Raw genomic sequence first — 18,502 nt, 5'->3', positions numbered from 1 at the left:
TTTCTTTTGGTGTTCTAAAAAATGCATATAAACAACATGTAACAAATATTTATTAATCAAAATTGCATGCTTGTTTGCATGTTGTTGACAAAATGCTAAACTTCATAGAATAGTTAAAATGTAATATACTGCTCCACTATATGTCTTATAGATTCTCAGTGAGTATGCGTTCTTAGAAATATTTGTACATGAAACTATTTTGTTACTCCCACGGTTCAGAAAGGTCTGTTTTGTGTCTGTTCGCCTCTGAAGAAATCAATGAAGGACACTTTATTGGAGGTGTCTCTGTTTGGACCCATTCCCGGGAATCTCCTGGAATTGTTTAGAGAACATTAATCTTCTCTTAACATGCAACGATTGGAGCCTAACGCCAGAGTAAATTCCAACTTATTAATTATCGTGAAATTCCACCACTCTAAAATATTGGCACGGACATACAGAATGACGGAAATCCAGGGATTGACAACGTAGTTTCAGGTAAAGAAGTTTTTTCTTTAAAATATATCAGGAAAGAGTCTTTGCGTTTAAAAGTAATATTTGTAATTTCCACAGGAACTGTTTAATTATTCGGGTGTTTTTACTAACCGTTTGCATTGTCTCGGTGTTGTCCATTGTACACAATATTATTGCTGAAATAAGATACTTGCAATTCTTGTCGATGAATAATTCAAATCGAATTTCTGTTTTATTTTAACTATGAAAGATTTTTTTTTTGCTAATTCTATTTCGGTTTATGGACATTGATTTTAATAGGGACCTGGGATCTAAATGATGAAACAATCGATTCCGCAAACGGTGTTCTATCTGACTTGAGAGACCAATGTCATTAAATGTATTCCTTGATTAAAATGAGCATCTTTCAATTACGACAGAAAACCGGAATTGCAAAGTCTCCAGTTCTGTTTTTGAAAGCAAGGAATATCTTTACTCTGGAAAACAAAATTTTTAGAATCAAAGTTTAATATTGAAAAAAAAACAAACATTTTGTTCTGAAATCGATCTGTATTTCATTTTCTAGGGGCGTTTAAACATGATTTAGGTTGAAATTCTAGTCGTAATTATGGGGGAAAGCATAGGATTTGCATGATTTTTCCGCGAATATTTTTTTTTTACTTTAATTTACTTGACAACATCCCCGATATTCATGTCATATCAATAATTTCTTCAGTTGAAGTTAACCTAACAGAAATTGTAAGAATCTTATATTTCAAACTGAGATCATGTCAATTTGAAGTTTTTGAGACGACACCCACCTTAAATGTCATGTTTCGGCGCGTGGCATTTGTTAGATGCAGATAAATTCATACCATATTTTTAGTTTGACATGGTTGTATACGATTTTAAAGGAAATCAGAAACGTTCCATTCCCACTATAAATCACTATCGGGAATTAGCCGATAACCATCATGGTTGGAGAAGTACACAACACATCTTGTTTGGCAGACTTTTACATAAATGAAAAAGACATACATTTGGACCATAAACATACGTCATTATCTATCTCGCCTTAACAATGCATTGTCAGGCTCAACATCCACAGAAAGAAGCTGTATATATAGACCAATGTTTGTTACAGAGAACCTTTTTCACCCTCTATAAAAATGCAAAGATAATGACTGTTGTTGATGCGAGCACAAAAAATAAAATTATCGAAAGCAATTACATCAAAACACTCACTGGAATCACACGAGGATTTGTTTTTCACATTGGTATAATTGTATACGCAGTAGAACAAGGAGCAATGTCCCCGCATTATTTGAAATTACCATTTTTTGTCGAGTATTTGTAGAATGACAAATCCTGTGTGAAGTTTCATTGTTTTCTTTCTTGATTTCTTAAAGACGCGGCACACACCGAGGGAGATCTGCACGACAAATTGAAACACGACTTGACAAACGATTAGAGGTTATTGATAGGACACAGTGTAATAACTTGTCTCTGTTGTCTCTGTGGTCTCCAGGGGTCTTTATTGAACAGCAACTAACGAGTTCTTTCAAGTTCTCATGAAACACAGAGAAATTCAATTTTGGCGTCGTGTAATTGCCGATTTATAGCTCAAATTAAGTACTAAGACCCATGTCAATGTTGTTTTGCCCCTTTCCTATAAAAATTTTTTTTTAGAGTTCATTTAGTAATAAATATCATTTAGTAATTAAATATTATATTTAATCAAAAGGTTTTATATCTTCTTATACTATGAGTAGTCGCCCGCGTCTGCTCTAGATTCGCGAAGTAAGGAGTTGATCCTTACGTCGTGGGTTCCAATCCCACTGTAGGACGTGGAGACCGGTCCTTCGGATGAGACCGTTTAAACCGAGGTCCCGTGTTGCAATAGGTGCTGGCAAGAAAAAGATCCCTCACTGATCAATGGCCATGAGAGCTACTATAGGACAAAATTTGCAGCTCTCCACTGGCAAAGGGTGGCGTCTCCATATGAGTGATAAATTCTCCAGAGGGACGTTAAACAACACACAATCAATCAATCATTATACTTCTGATTAGAAAAAAAATATTTCTTCCAAAATTCATCAAGTTTGATGAGAACTGGATCTATGCAATGGCAGACGAGGCTCACTTCTCCATGGAAACTTATCCCGCCTCTGATGTTTTGGAGGTCCGTGTTTGCTCGACTCCCACTTTGTATTGTTTAAAAGGACTATGAGCTTGAGTATCTCCTTTCATTTTGACCAAAACTAATCAGTATCAAAATCTGTAATATGAATAAGTACTTCTCTCTACAATTCTTGTAGTCCTGTTCTATCTTAACAGGGCTCAGGGTGGGGGTGGGTGGGTTGTAAACCTCTGAGGGATCACAGTAAATTAACATTTTCAAAGGTCAAGGCGAATCTAATCATGAAAGAAACCATCCGCTTGCTGTAGTGATTATTGCATTATAAATTGTGCGTTTAATCCCATATGCCTTAGCAAACAGAATAAAAAGATGAAATATATTCCTTGTTCACAAACACCCGTAACTTTATTGAGACATATGTCTGTCGCACTGAAGTCTAAAAAATCTTTTAATATTTGTTATATTTATGTACTGAGGTGATATTTTTTATCAGGCTTTAATTCCACGGTAAGGACAAGTGAACACACTATTACTGATTATATAAACTCATTCCATCTTGGATGTTGAAACTTAACCTTTACTTTGTGACTGGTTGGGAATAGTGCCCATTTTTATGACTTCTTAATTTGACTAATGTATCTTTAGTTTCTATTTTATTTTGCAAGAATATAAATCACGTGATATATAACGAAAATTAAAACGGTGAACAATTATGTCGGTAAAATAGATTTACAATGCTTGACAGTTTCTGGCATGGCTTTATTAATTAATAATTAAATGAATCATCAAATCAATGTTGCACATAAGGTGAATATTGAATAAATGATGCAATGGAAAATGGGTACAATGATATACAATGAAAACTGAATTGCAAAGAGCACTTAACAAAGTTTTACAAAGACAATGATCTACATCGTCTTGATATAGAAATTTCATAGAACAATGATACAATGACACAAGTCCAAGTACTGGCCAGCGAACCTGGGTGTTCAATGAAAAATTAATTTAACTACATGGATTAAAACTAGTCTGTTAATGTCATCCTCTGAATCAGAAAACATGTTCTTCAAGTTCATAAATCCTTCGTTTATAAGAAGTCGATCGATCCAACGAGAGAGAGAGAGAGAGAGAGAGAGAGAGAGAGAGAGAGAGAGATTCAATGTTATCAGATTCTGATAATAGTAAAGAAATCCTTGTTCCTTTGTCAGAGTTCAAATAAAGCTTTCTAGACGAAGAAATGGGCGTATTTTCTAAGTAATATTCAAAGATTTATTGAGACAGTCACCACAGAAAATGGCAATTTCGTTATATTATTTTTTTTAATTGAATGTACGTTCAGTTTAAAAAGTTTTTATACTAGATTTAACTAAAAATGTTCTCTCTACCTGATCAAAATGGAAGACCCACAACGGCTGTGATTGGTCGATAGAAGATGCTTAATCTTTTTAGGCACCTGATCAAAACTCTGGAATTTTCAAGGGTCCGTGCTTTATACCCTAGTTTACAGATTTGCATTTTTTGTATAATTAATTAAGATCGATAACTGTTCGGTCTGTTCACTTTTTTATTTATCACTTTAGGACATACCAGACTTACTCCAATTCCCTTCAAGAAGATAAAAATATTTTTTTTACGTCTTATGTAAATTTCCCATTAGGGAAAGAAATGACAGTATAAGTAAACAGATAGATTAGTCCGTGGATTGGTTTTTTTTGGTTATGAACAACATCTTTACTCAGTTAATACGTAACACAAAAATCTAAAAACACTCTTATAAACGCAGTAAGGTTAATGAATTGAGAGCAGCATAATAAACACAAAATCACTTTGCCAGTTAGGTAGGATTTTCTTATAATCTAATAAAATTATGATTTTTAAGGACAATTTCAGTATTCCTTTATATCTAGAATTTGTAAGCACAAATGTAGGTAGTGGTTATTTATTTTTTATTTGATGAAGTGAAATATAGAGATAATGAACAATGTTCATGCCCAAAAGTCAATTCAAACAGTAAAAATCAGGAGCGTATCAAATACGGACCTCTAAAATATCAGGACTGGCTTGCTAAGAAAAAAAAAACTGGTTAACCTCTTAGTTGAGCTAACCATTGGTCAAATTAATTTTCCATTTGCTACATAGTTTTTTTCAAATCAGGGGTCACAGAGGAGAAAGCATCCTTGCCGACCAGTCACACCCATCTTGTCATGATTAGAATAAAAGAAAAATACACAAAAACAGAAAAATCCGTAGATAATTCAATGTCTGAATAATAGCTAGAAGAAAAATTAATAAAAATGAAATGAATTGTAAAATAACTGATTGGATACACAATATTCATGCAAAATAATAAGCAATCATGCAAATGTTAGAATAAGAGTTCTATGTTTTTTAATGTAATCAAAAACTATCCATAAATGCTAAATATATAGTTCGTTATTCATTTCTTTAGATACTGTGGCAAAGTGTTCAATCATTTTTTAATTTACTCGGTGCTTATTTGCATTGCAGCTTGGCAAATTACAAACACCAAGAGTTTGATAAAACCTCATTGGTTCGAATGAAATTTGCGTTTTAACTTAAGCAATATGAGCTGCCCTTGAGAAAATTTTTATAAAGGATTGAGTTACGTATAGATTGGTTATGATACATCTGTTAATAACTTAACCGTTTATGATACATTATATACAATGAAATATTTAAATGTTTTAGAAGATTTCTTTACATTGGAATGTAAAGTACTATAAATATTGTACAAGACGACAATAATGTAATTTTCTTTATTCAATGATTATAAATAGTTCTCCCATCGCAAGTTGCAGCTCATCTTACTTCAATTAATAATTATATCATTAAATAAAAACATGAAACTGTAATTTGGAAAAAAAAAACCTTAGAAATATAATTTCTATCAATCTATGCTTGTGCTAGTTTAAACAAATCTACTTTAAAATTCCCATTAACACCCTGGTTTAAACTCAGATATTAGTTAACTCTTGGATCAGTAATAACTGTCATGCCTTTGAATGCTCCCATTTCATTACATTTAATGATGAGTGGTACTTCTAATCAATACCCCCTAGATGGTCAAACATCATGCAATACCATTTACAGAATGGGAAGGGTGCCAAGGAAACGCAGAGGAAAGTCTGGATAACAGGAAGTCGTTACGATTTTTTAAAAATAATAATACGGAGTATGACAGGTATTACTACATCACTGAAATAAGAGCCCTCGCTTTATTTGATCGGGAAAGGACAGAACTGTTTTGTAAAAAGCAATACTAGAGTTGTATTCGCTGAAAATCACATGCTTTTATCTGCTTTGTAATAAATAATGCAGACTATTGTCAAACATTTTCTATCCGTAGCTAGGTTTCATAATAGTTTTGTTATATCTGCAACTGTACGTCAAAACATTTTAGTTTACACAAGAGAATAACCATAAGAGCAATTCCTGTTTTTTAGGCGAATATTGAACATTTGTTGAACTTCAACAAAGAAATAAAAATTGTTGATATACGAGAGACGTTCAATAAATAATGTCATCAGCTCGATGATGTACAACATAGAAATCAAATGCCAATAAGCTTGACTTTCTCTAATTATTGAATCTTTAATGAGTTGATAACAGTTTATGTGACCACTTTTCATCACATAGTTCCATTGTGAGAAGCTGGAAAACAAGGGCTAGTCGAGACACTGCATTTAAAATGAATAGTCAAGAATTAGTAAACTAGAGTGAGATTAAACGCTCCATTAAAGCTGCTGTAAAACTTGTTCGAAATCCCAAAGATATATTAACTGAAATATGTGAAATTTACAGCAACCAATGTCTGTTTTATACACACATGAGCAGGTGCATTTCATTGAACAAAAATGATATACATGTAGTGGACATCAAAAATGGGTACCGTCCTTGGCGACAATTAAGGACATACAACAACAGATGTATATTTGCGAAAATTCAACAAATTATCACTGAGTATGTTTGATTGACTTTAAGACACAAATTTGATAAACATCATTTTGGGGGTAGTTCACACTGTTTTAAAGAAACATATGATAGTAAAAAGTTTAATACTCAAAGGTCACCCAATATGTTGACAAATGAGTGAAAACGACAGCGTGTAGGAATATCTAGCCAATTATTTTTAAAAATAAAAAATTGTACTTGTCCACGTTTGTCTGAAATTCAAACAGATAATAAAACTTGAATCCATTTTGCTTATAACCCTCAAAACAAATTTACAATGAGATACACTTGACAAAAACAAAACAGCAAAGGCCTGAAAAGAGCAAAGAATAGCAAGAGCACAAAACAGTTTTATATGCTATTTTCTTAAATATTAGTGGTCTTGTTGTTTAAATTCTTATTAGGGGAGTAATTTCAATTTCTGAAAGAGTCTAAAAAGCAAAAATTTTGGCAAAAAAAGTGAAAGGTTTATGAGAGGAAGGAGCCAGAATGAGGAATCAACTACATTAAATTTCTTCATGAAAACGTCCAAACCCACAGGGCATGAAGAGAAAGGGGTTCCGGGGATAAAAAGAAACTTAATGTTTTGTCACACCAACAACATTGGCCAACACTTTCAACCTTTGACTTGTTTTATTTCTCAAACTTGAAAAAAACACCTTTCAGAAAGGAAAAAAAAACAAGTACATAAATCATAGGATCAGCCATATTCCTGTATACTAAGGGTCATACTCAAAATGTTCTATGTTAACTATGTTAAATAACTAGAAATTGAAAAAAAATGTTACGGACATGTGTTTTCATTAAAAGAGAATATTTTAGTTTAACCATTAAGACTAAATCTTCGAAAAGCGTTTTTTGTTTCTTTCCGAGCACCGATGACATTATTTTTTGAACGTCCCTCGTATAGTGTCATATACGAGTATAATCACATGTTTGTTCAACATATCTTTTTATAAAAGTGTGAAAGAATTCTAATCTAGTTAAATAAGATTTGGTATTTTTTCCTAACACTTTTTTTTTTGGTAGAAATATAAGATTTAATGGATGTACTCATTTTACTTATCAAATCCGTAAAAACTGTATTATTTCTTTTTGATGTAGACTTATAATAAAAATAAACAGAAAATTTATGAGAATTGAATAAATACAATTGTTTACTTAATATGTAGACGTGATCTGTGACCCATAGGCACCTTTTCCCTACATTAAAGTCATAGTTAAACTTAATGGAAAACCAAAAAAATGTCACAAAAGTTGTTTATGAGCAAAAATAGCAGACTGAGGCAATACTTGCGGACTCGAACGAAAACATGAAACGAGTCGAAGCAGACCACTAAGGACAAATGACAAACACAGTGATGGAGAAGCCTTAAGCAGGAACTAATCACTTCCATGTCGAATGATTTCATTCGGTCTAGATGAAAAAGTTCTAATCTCGGCCGTCCGTCGCACTCATCAGTAGGTCTGATAGAATCTCAATAGGCACGAGTTCTGTGTCAATATTTAGCAGAACCCATGTCCTTAATGCCACTAATATTCACAAACATGTTTTTTTTGTATTGAGTCTATTGGAAATGTTTTATAATCAGCAAATAAAATCAGAACATAATAACATTATTCCTTGATTACTATTGTTGATATTGACTACTGCCTATCACAGTGTAATGGGAACGCTAATGACTCCTGTATTCAATGTGCCTCATGTTTAAGAAAGTCTTAATGTTTTAAACACAATTCGATTCAGTGAAACCCTAAATATATAAAAATGACAATTGTTGAAAAAATATTCACTAAATTGTCGACATGGTGTATATATCTCAATAATAAAGTAAAAAAAGTATTGTAGTTCCTACACAGTGTAACAGTTAGATAAATCATACATCAATGATCAGGTACTTAATAACCAAATGGCTTATCTGCAACCTTTTGTACCACGTAACCTGTGTTAAAGAGTGCTGGAAATGCAAATCTGTGGCATAAAAATGATATCATTACATCTTGGTGTGATTTGAATATAACATTAATGACAGATATTTGATTTCGTGTTCTGATTTCATACTTGTTAAAGGTATCTGGTACTTCATCTAACTCCAAATTTAACTACTTGATAATAATTAACGATATTTTTTTAATTTCCACTAAAAATTTAAGTGGCATTAAATTCATACTTTGTAACAAATGGCAAAAGAAATAAAATATATACAAAAATTCTACTTTAAATATTAAAGATAAGCCTTCGCTGCCCATCACACATTCCCAAATGCCAATCTGTACATGTATATTATTTGAAGAAAAAAAACAATCAACAAGCTCAGAAATCCATTGGAACAATACAATTGTGAGTATAACGAAATCAGGCTTCTAAAAATATCTCGGGTACCTTGGAAGTGTGAACATCCCCTTTCTGCCGCTGGGATCAGGTGCCATGGAGGAGTGAGCATCCCTGTCGACTAGTCACACCCGCCGTTTCTCCCTGTCAAGACTAAACAAACTGAAAATCAGAGGACATTTTAATATGAAAGTAATGAACTAATATTTGTATGAAAAACGTAAAAAGCGATAGATTGTATTTGCTAACATGGTCATACCTGAACTCCTCTCTGGAATTTCTATTTGTTTTATGCCCTGTTCAATGATTTGTGTGGGGTTTTTTTTTGTAGATTTTTTTTAATATCGACCACTGATCGTTGTATTCACTTATTTCATCAGATAAGTTGTTTTTCATTTCATTCAACATCAGCAGAGATATAGAACAGTAGTGTATAAAAGAGCCTGTCTATTTACAAGGCCAGGACAGAGCAGTTTAAGATGTAATTTTTTCATCCAGCTAGAGTTTAAGGGATGCTAATTTTAGTTGACACATTTAGGTTTTTGTGAGCGAGTCATTAGCTTTAATACCCTATCCTATCGGGTGTTAAAGTTCTTTTTCAGTCTTGTGACAACCATGGGAGCTACTTGTCTCCGGATTATTGATTTTGTTATTTGGTGATACAGGTCTAACGTAGAGCCGGGTTTGGCTATATAATGTTAAACAATCTTGCGTATTTTTCATTTTGAATTCGAACAATTTTCAGGTAGGTATTATTTTTTCTTAATAAATTCTAAGGTATTTCAAATTTGTTTTTTATTTAATTTGGAGAAATATTTTTGTATTCAAATAAAATTTTCAATATTGGGTTAATTCAATCATTTAAATAATTAGAAGATTATCATTGTTAATTGTGCTCTGTATGCTACTGGATGCCTAATCTCAAAATGTCGAGGAACATTGTAATCATTCGTTTGATCTGGGACAAAACGTTAAATTTGCCGTAATATTTTATTGAATAATGAATGCTACATAATTCCCTGAACCCTTGTTGTGCAGTGGAAAGAGCAATTGCTCTAGAGTCGCGATGTAAGGAGTTCATCCATAAGTCGCGGGTTTGAATCCCACTGCAGGATGTGGAATTCGACCTTCGGCCGAGATCATGTAAAGTGAAGGCCCATGGCGTGGTAGTTGCTGGGACGATAAAGATCATTCACTGCCCAAAGGCTGTAAAGTTCCGGCAAATGCTGACAATAGTGTTCGGAGTGATTCGAGAGAAATAGCCTTTTTTGTTCATGCGTGAAGACTATTCTAACCTGTTTCAGAGTTAAATCAAGTTTGACTGAATCTAAAAGAAAGGTCATAACACTTTGCTATAATTTTTTCCCAGATTTTATATGCGCTTACATGTAATTTAGGGGCGTCAGAATAAGGGTACATGTATCTGTTAGTTATTTTTTATCCATTTAATCTAGAATCACCCTCTTCAAGTATTAAGATATGCAAAGATCAGTATCTAGTCATGGAATATTGTTTCTTTAGTACAAAACGAATGCTAGAATACAATAGTTTCATAGAATCGTAGAACTCACCTATTTTAAATCAACGTAGTCCTGATAACGCGATAGAACGAAATCAGAGACGCCTAGGAAATTACAGAGATGAATATCTTAACTAAAAACCATGCACGGAGTGGAATTACCATTGTTATTCGTCTTGCGAAAATTAAATGAACCTACGCTATGTCAAGACAAAATAAGACCGATTATTGGTGTTTTTGGTATTTGCTATATTGATAATACTTGGTGTTGTATCTAATGAGACACTTGACCATTGCTAAAGCATGGTAGTAAGGTAGTTTGTTAGTTTGTTGTCTAGCATCCCTCTCGAGAATTGTTTACACATATGAAGAAGCCACCACAAGCCGGCGAAGGGTTGCAAATTTATACCTAAACTCGGCACTAGGACCTTTAAACAAGGATATTTCGTGCCAGCATCTACCGAGAAACGGAATCTCGGTTCATATGGTCTTTTCCGAAATATCTGTTTCAACACCCTGTAGCTCCTTAGCGACTCTAGAGCAAAATTATAAATCAGATGAGGTAAAATATTCCTGAAATATATAGAGATAACGAACAGTATTCAAGGTCAAAAGTCCATAAAACAATACAAAACAGGAGCAGAGTAAACACGGACCTCCAAAACATCAGAGGTGGGATCAGGTGCCATGGAGGAGTGAGCATCATCTGCCGACCAGTCACACCTGTCGTGTGCTCTTTGTCATGATCGGAAAATAACGGAAAAATCTACCGTCAATTCAGTGTATAAATATGAACTGAAATCGTCCTCAAAGAGATCTTTATCTGCCTCATGATAAAATATGGAGATACCAAGCAAAATGGAACTCAAAAGTCCATTGGAACAATACAAATCGGGAGCAGAACAAACACAAACCTTTAAAAACATCAGAAGTGGGATCAGGTGCTATGGAGGATTGACCATCCCCTGCAAACCAGTCACACTCTTCCTGTGCTCCTTGTCATGCTCGTACAAACGAAAAAAAATAATGGCTTAAAAATATGTATAATAAACGTCAGTCTGTATTTGGCTTGGCTGCAATATGTTGACTTGATATCCTTGCTCCATCAAATTGTTTGTCAATAGATTGTTTCGTTTTAAAATTATTTGTACATAGGGCATGTTCTTGCATATAGATTCATCAATTCAACTAAGAGACATCCAATTCACCTTATCAGGTGATAAGGATATATTGCTCATAAATAAGAAAGGTGGATAAAAGAAAGTTGATTTATACTGTATATTATGTTTTTGAAATTAGTTTTTCATTAATGCTTTTTTAAAGTAAGATATCCTAATTTATTTTTTTTGCGGGACAGCAGGACTGCCCATTTCTAATGTTTTATTATATGTACATTGAAGGATAGGGCTTTCTTGGGTTCTAGTTCTTACCTTTATTTTCCTCTAACATGACCACTGTTTGTTTATCCTTAGAAGTGGTAAAAATAAGATCAAACCACCCATAGTGGAGTTTTTCCAACAAACACAGCAAGAAAATATGTGATACAGCATTGACAAAAAATGAGTGACTTTCTACATGATATTGATAAAATCAGAAATTCCAAGCTTGTATTCCTAAAGCATTCGTATTCACGTTTTTGAATTTAACTGTGAAAACTAAAACGTTTGCAATTAGTGAATAAGATGTAATACATAAGCCTAAGTAATAGAAAACTCTGAAATTCTAGTCGTGACTTTCAGAACTAAGAATTACATTTAGTTTACACTTGGAAAGATGATCATATTACTATAAAGACGAGTGCAAACAAAATCTAATTAAGGCTGTAACTATGATTAAAAGGAAGATGAAATAAGGAGAAAATAAATCGAACACCACTGCCGGTCTGATCCTTAGTTAAGCCATGTCACATCGTCCGATGTTTTGATTTGATTTCGTGGTAAATAGGAGTCAGTGTCCGGAGTATTTACATCAGAAAGAAGTCTCAGCAGGGTATTGAGTTGATTGATTTACTGAGATTAAACGTATTCTAATAAAACAAATGATTTAGGGTTATTTTCTTTACTATTCTATTTTTAGATAAATTAAACGGAGGCATAAGTAGATTTATCTATTAAATGATGGTATATTGATTCATTTATATAAGAGTTCTTTGTAGCATCACAATAACCTACTTAAAATAACACAAACATCACCAATTTATTATATTTTACTGTTCACCATTGTTGATCTGGGTTTCTGCATTATGTCATTCACCCTTGGTGACGTCACAGGCGTAGTTAGTGGTATGAGTCAATCATGTTATTGTTGTCATGAATATATTTTTATTTAAGGAATAAATTTTATAGCTAACTATTTTATACGATATAAACTGGGTTGGGGCAGTTTACGCTTTATAAACCGCGAAGCGGTTTATAAAAAAGTGTAAACTGTTCCAACCCAGTTTATACCGTATAAAATGGGTAGCTATTACATTTATTGCTTATAATTTAATTTTATTCACTTGATGTAAGAAAAAAGATTATTGTTCTAACAAAATGACTTCAATTTGTGCAAAATTTGAATGTAACATCAGGCGGATTGATACGTTTTTGACGCAAGTCATTGTGACGTAGGCAACCCATTTTATACGATATAAAGTAAATTTTTTATCCCATCAAATACAGCGTTACAACCAGATTTAAATTAAATATATTTTATTGTATAAAAGAAAAAATAATAAAGATTTTGGAATTAAGTGGATAATATATGCCTTCAAGCATGTTGTTTTCATGGATAAATAACTTGGACATCTTTGAATTATCCTGCGCTATAATGTACATTAAACGCTGATTTGACTTTTAAAAAGTAATTAATTAATAATTTATCCTTATTCAAACAACTTTTCTTCGTTTCGCTCAATTTTCCATTGAGAATTCTTTGTTTTTATATAACTGTAGTAATGCCCTTTTATTTTTTCTTTGGCAGATTTAAAATGGATAATTCAACGGTTAACAATATAACGTCGCCTCTTGAATCCTGTTTGTTACAAAGACAGTGTGAGGATCCAGAAGGCCTACAGGCGTATGCTTGCGGTGTCTATCGGATTCATGGGTATTTTATATTGACTCTCTGTTGTTTCGGAATCCCTACAAACATTGTGAACATCATCATCCTTACACACAAATCCTTACGCTCACCCGTCAACAATATCCTCACCGGGATAGCTATCAGTGACCTCGTAACCATGGTAATCACAGTTCCTCTTGGCCTTCACTTCTACATCAGGAATGGTTTGGACATTACAGAAAATAAATATACATATGAATGGTCCATGTTTCTAGCCTTTTATGCTATGATGACAATAACAATGCAAACTGTGTCCATCTGGCTTGGAGTTTGTATGTCATTTTTTCGTTATGTGTATATTAAAACCATGGGAGCTGGGCGCCAAAATATTGATTCCAAGACATCTTGTTTTCTAACTTTATTCATGTTTTTTTTAGTTATAGTTATCTATATCCCGACCTACAGTTTTGTCTCAATAAAGGAAAAGACATGTTACAACGACATAGAAAATAGAACCGTTGATTACTATCGATTGGAACCGTTAATGAGCAATGAAAAACCTTCTTTGACACATGCCTACTCGATGTGGATTTACGCCGTACTTGGTAAATGGATACCGTGTTTTCTGATAACCCTATTTGGCGGATGTTTACTTCATTCCTTACAAGAGAACACAAGGAGAACTATACACCTTAATGGCTCACATGCCACGTCCCGGTTAAAACAGCATCGCAGAACGACGGCCATGTTACTGACTATTATTCTTATGTACATCATCGCTTCTCTACCCCAGAGCATCCTACTTATCGTTAGCTTCGCCAATAAAGCCTTCTTTGTGAACGAATATGCCCTCCTAGGAGACACATTTGATATTCTTTCCTTGATCAACAATTCAATAAACTTTGTTTTGTATTGTGCAATGAGCCGTCAATTTAGAGACCTCCTTAAACAGTGTGTGTGTCAGTACTTTGTTCTCCCACAACATGACGCAAAGAGCACCCAGACAGCCAGTCATCACATCTCTCAGAATAACCTACAAAGCAAAGTGTACGCCATGAACGAAATTAGAAGGCAGGAGAGCCCCCTTCTTGACAGAGGTATTGACATCTGAAGTTGTGGGTTCATGCTATAACATATTTAGATTTCATTTTTATGATGATAATTTTATGTTACACAGATATTTGTTATGACTTCTGCAGAACACATCTATTTCATGTTTGTTGGACAGTGAACTTTTTAGAGAGAGAGAGAGAGAGAGAGAGAGAGAGAGAGAGAGAGAGAGAGAGAGAGAGAGAGTTCTTTTTTTCATATCTTACAATAAAGTTGGACTTGTAAGTTAAAGAAAAAATGTAACTGTTATTGGTCTTTTTGTTTGCCCGTATCCACCTGTTCATCCAGCTGTTCTGATTTTGTTTCGTATTCAAAAAAGAAAAAGAAATTGAGTGGTCTATCAAAATTTGCTCAGAAATCAGATTAAGGTGTAGATTGAAAATCAAGAGTATGCCAGAGAGAGGTGCCTGTTATTGTGTCAGGGGTCAACCATTATAAATGTTAAACTTACAATGCGCAAATATACTTTTAATGAGTGAAACTTGAAGTTGATGTTAGTCACAAGCCAAGAGTAAACACCTGCAGTGTGCTCCCTTCCATAATTGAAAAAAAACGGGAAAATCCGATGGCCATTCTAGGTACGAAAGCCCAGAAGGCTCATTCGAGATTCGAGTTTCGGAGTACGAGATTCGAAATTCGAAATTCGAGTTTCGAAATTCAAGATCCAAACTAACCAATCAAAAGCGGGTTCAACATTTGATTACTCCCCTTTTTTATGTTTTTACTATCAAGTTGAATATATTTATAACAAATGGGTCATTTGCTAAAATAGTAATGCAAGAAAAAATGTTTTATGTATCAAAACGAAAAAGAAATAAAATTTGGATTACATCTTTAAAAATATATATAAAGTCTTATTTTTCTAATTAAACAAACCAGTAAATACGCATAACATAGAATAATATATACATTTGTGGTATCTCTCTATTATATAAACATACAGAGAGAAAATATCTTCAATTAAGAAATAAATAACAAGTTTATAAACTTCTTTTCAATGGGAACAAAATGGGTAAAATGATGATTATTTTATCAAATCCTGTGAAGGCCGAAGGCCTTCTCAGAAGATTTGATCACGTACCGACCCACTTCAATTCCCATTGAAGTTTATAAAATTGTTATTTATTACTTATATATACATTTGAGTCAGACAATATTGAATATTTTCGAATTTAAATTATTGCACTAACCGTCCGTCGTAGATTTTGAAAATGACGCAAGGTGTAAATCGGCTTGCATGGCGGTTACGCTTCGAATGCATTAGGCTAAGGAATCTGTTTCGAAGGGAATATTTTGTGAAAGGCTACTTGTGATCAGTGATAGTGAACAGATTGTTGTCTAGGAATATTTTTATTCGTGAAAAATGATAATCGATGCTGAAAAGACAGAAGAAACACGTCCGAAGTTTGATAATAAAAAGTTGGAGGATTTTCGGTCGCTGGAAAGGAATGGATGGATCCGATGGATTGAGACACTTGTCCGAGGCAGTTAATATGCAATTTGATCAAAAACATTCTACGTTTCAGTAACTAAAGGCATACTTATCGCAAAACACTGATAAACACAGAGACACTGGCGACAGCTTTACATTGAACTACGAAAACGCCGAGGTGTTTGGCAGCTGTTCATGGCATGATTGCGATGATATTTTTCAACAGATTTAGGCTACACATTTATCGTGAGTAAAATTTAAAGATAAAATAAAAGTTTATCATTCAAATTTAACCAAAGGTCTACCCCCAAAAATAAGGATGAACGTTAGAGACTGCAGCTGACAAAAGTGAAGAAAAATGTAAACAAACGCTAACACGTTAGGCTCCTAGTTTTCTCTATGTACATAGGTTAAATCGATAGCCCACAAACTGTATGAAAAACTTGTTTACATTTTAAATAAAATAATCATCATTTTACTTGCTTATTTTGTTCATTTTTTTATACATGAAAAGCAAGTCATTTTATAATTTATGAACCGGTAGATCTATATTATTGCGCCGTGTGATTAGGTCACGTATTGACCTCTGACCCCTGACAAACTTCATACAGAATTGAAGATATTTTCTCTCTGTATGTTTATATAATAGAGAGATACCACAAATGTATATATTTCTGTATGAAGTTTGTCAGGGGTCAGAGGTCAATACGTGACCTAATCACACGCCTTCGGCCTTCACAGGATTTGATCACGTGACCGACCCACTTCAATTCCCATTGAAGTTTATAAACTTGTTATTTATTTCTTAATTATATGGTCTTTTCGTTGATTTGCGAACTAAGTAGATCGACTAAGTTTTTATTAGATCACTGAAGAGGGAGAAAATTATTATTGATTAGATATGAAGTATTAAGAATCGTCTCTACACTGCTTAGCAATTCAAGGGTATATATTTCATTACATTTATAAAGGGTAATTAGTGCAGTGAGACTTGACTGCTGAATCGAACCGTATCGTTATAAGGTTTTACTAGTATATTTTAGTCTTTGACCATAACACTATGGTCAGAGACTAAAATATAAAACAATAAATCTTTAGTTCTCTACTGTTTGATATCAGATAAAATAAATGCCGCAATTATTTTATTTCATAATGTCATTTTGTAACGGCTATTTTTAAACCGGTATATTCTACAAAATTAGTTTGTACATTCAGATTATTGAGTTTTGTGCATACAATTTCTAATTCATTCAAAAAATCAAAGCCTTTGACCAAGATAAATAATTGAAAACTTACTCCTCTACTAGGAAAACAAACGCGATTTTTGTTTATCAATACCACGTTGCCTCTCAAGTTTTTCAAAGCAACATTTTCAATGTGTTCGGAAAAATGGACAGGAGGGGTGAGTAGGGGTGGGGTTATAGTTAACCTTTAGACACTTAACACTTATTTACTTTTATTATTATGTCATCAACCTCGTGAACATAGTAGACAATATAAAAATATATATACTCCTGATATATGTAATCTTTTTAATATTTAAGAAGCTGTAATATAAACTGAAGTATATCTTGCTGATCAAAAATCCAATAATTATTTAAATTTCCTTCTAATATATATAACACTCTTTCTTGCATTGTAACATTATCAAATGACCCATTTGTTATAAATATATTAAACGATTTCTTGATAGTAAAAACATAATAAAGGGGAGTAATCAAATGTTGAACCCGCTTTTGATTGTTTAGTTTGGATCTTGAATTTCGAAACTCGAATTTCGAATCTCGTACTCCGAAACTCGAATCTCGAATGAGCCTTCTGGGCTTTCGTAGTACGATTCAGTGTGCAATTATAGCCTAACACTTAAAAAAGGACTTTCATCAACATTTGAATTAATGGTATACTGTTTTCGCTCACAATGTAATTTTGTGGACCATAGAATCTGCGTAATGATGATTTTTAACGAAATTGTTTATATTCTTGTTTCATCAATTTGTTGTCAATATATTTCCTCGTTTTAGATATTGTTCATACGTAGAGCATGGTCTTGCGTATCGAATCAACTGAGAGTGATGGACTGCAGTGTACGTGGTATATTGCTACATAAGTAGAAGAAGTTCATTGTAAATTTGAAGTCGATAGATTAAAATAAATCTATAAACAAAACAAATCTTTGAAGCAGGCATAAAATACGCACCCCCTGGAAATTGGGATTAGCTGACTTGAAAGAGCAAGCTTCCCTTGCTGACAAATCACACCCACCGTGAATCCTGTTTTATCAGGTGGACGGTTGATTTCAGTATAAAAAAACAAAGTTTAGTACGATCCGATGATAGATTATATCTGCTAACAACGTGAAAAGATCTCAACCGAGTCTCACCTACATGCAGATTGTTTATGTTCAAATGAACTTGAATCCATACAAATGTGGAAGCTAGATACTGAAAACAGACAAAAGTCATGCCTTGAAAAAACTTCATCAGATCTGCATTAAACAAATTTATTTTTTCAAATTAATTC

At 33.3% G+C, this 18,502-nt stretch overlaps 1 protein-coding gene across 1 annotated transcript; it reads left to right on the top strand.

Moving 5' to 3' along the window:
* The first annotated feature begins 225 nt into the window (after positions 1-225).
* LOC134248680 (G-protein coupled receptor dmsr-1-like) lies at positions 226-14,833 on the top strand. The gene is made up of 2 exons (XM_062731079.1): positions 226-477; positions 13,360-14,833. The coding sequence occupies exon 2, from the start codon at positions 13,367-13,369 to the stop codon at positions 14,549-14,551; it is 1,185 nt and encodes a 394-aa protein (XP_062587063.1). The 5' UTR covers positions 226-477; positions 13,360-13,366; the 3' UTR covers positions 14,552-14,833.
* Positions 14,834-18,502: the final 3,669 nt, after the last annotated feature.

The sequence above is a fragment of the Saccostrea cucullata genome, unplaced genomic scaffold (genome assembly GCF_032062105.1).
Source record: "Saccostrea cucullata isolate Sc308-1 unplaced genomic scaffold, CSIRO_AGI_Scuc_v1 ctg757, whole genome shotgun sequence".
Classification (NCBI taxonomy): Eukaryota; Metazoa; Mollusca; class Bivalvia; order Ostreida; family Ostreidae; genus Saccostrea; species Saccostrea cuccullata.
Note: the sequence above shows the minus strand (reverse complement) of the source record. Positions and strands in the feature narration are given on the sequence as shown.

What these genes read in the sequence shown, in the direction of transcription:
- LOC134248680 (XM_062731079.1), top strand. Translation starts at nt 13,367, where the DNA reads ATGGATAATTCAACGGTTAACAATATAACGTCGCCTCTTGAATCCTGT.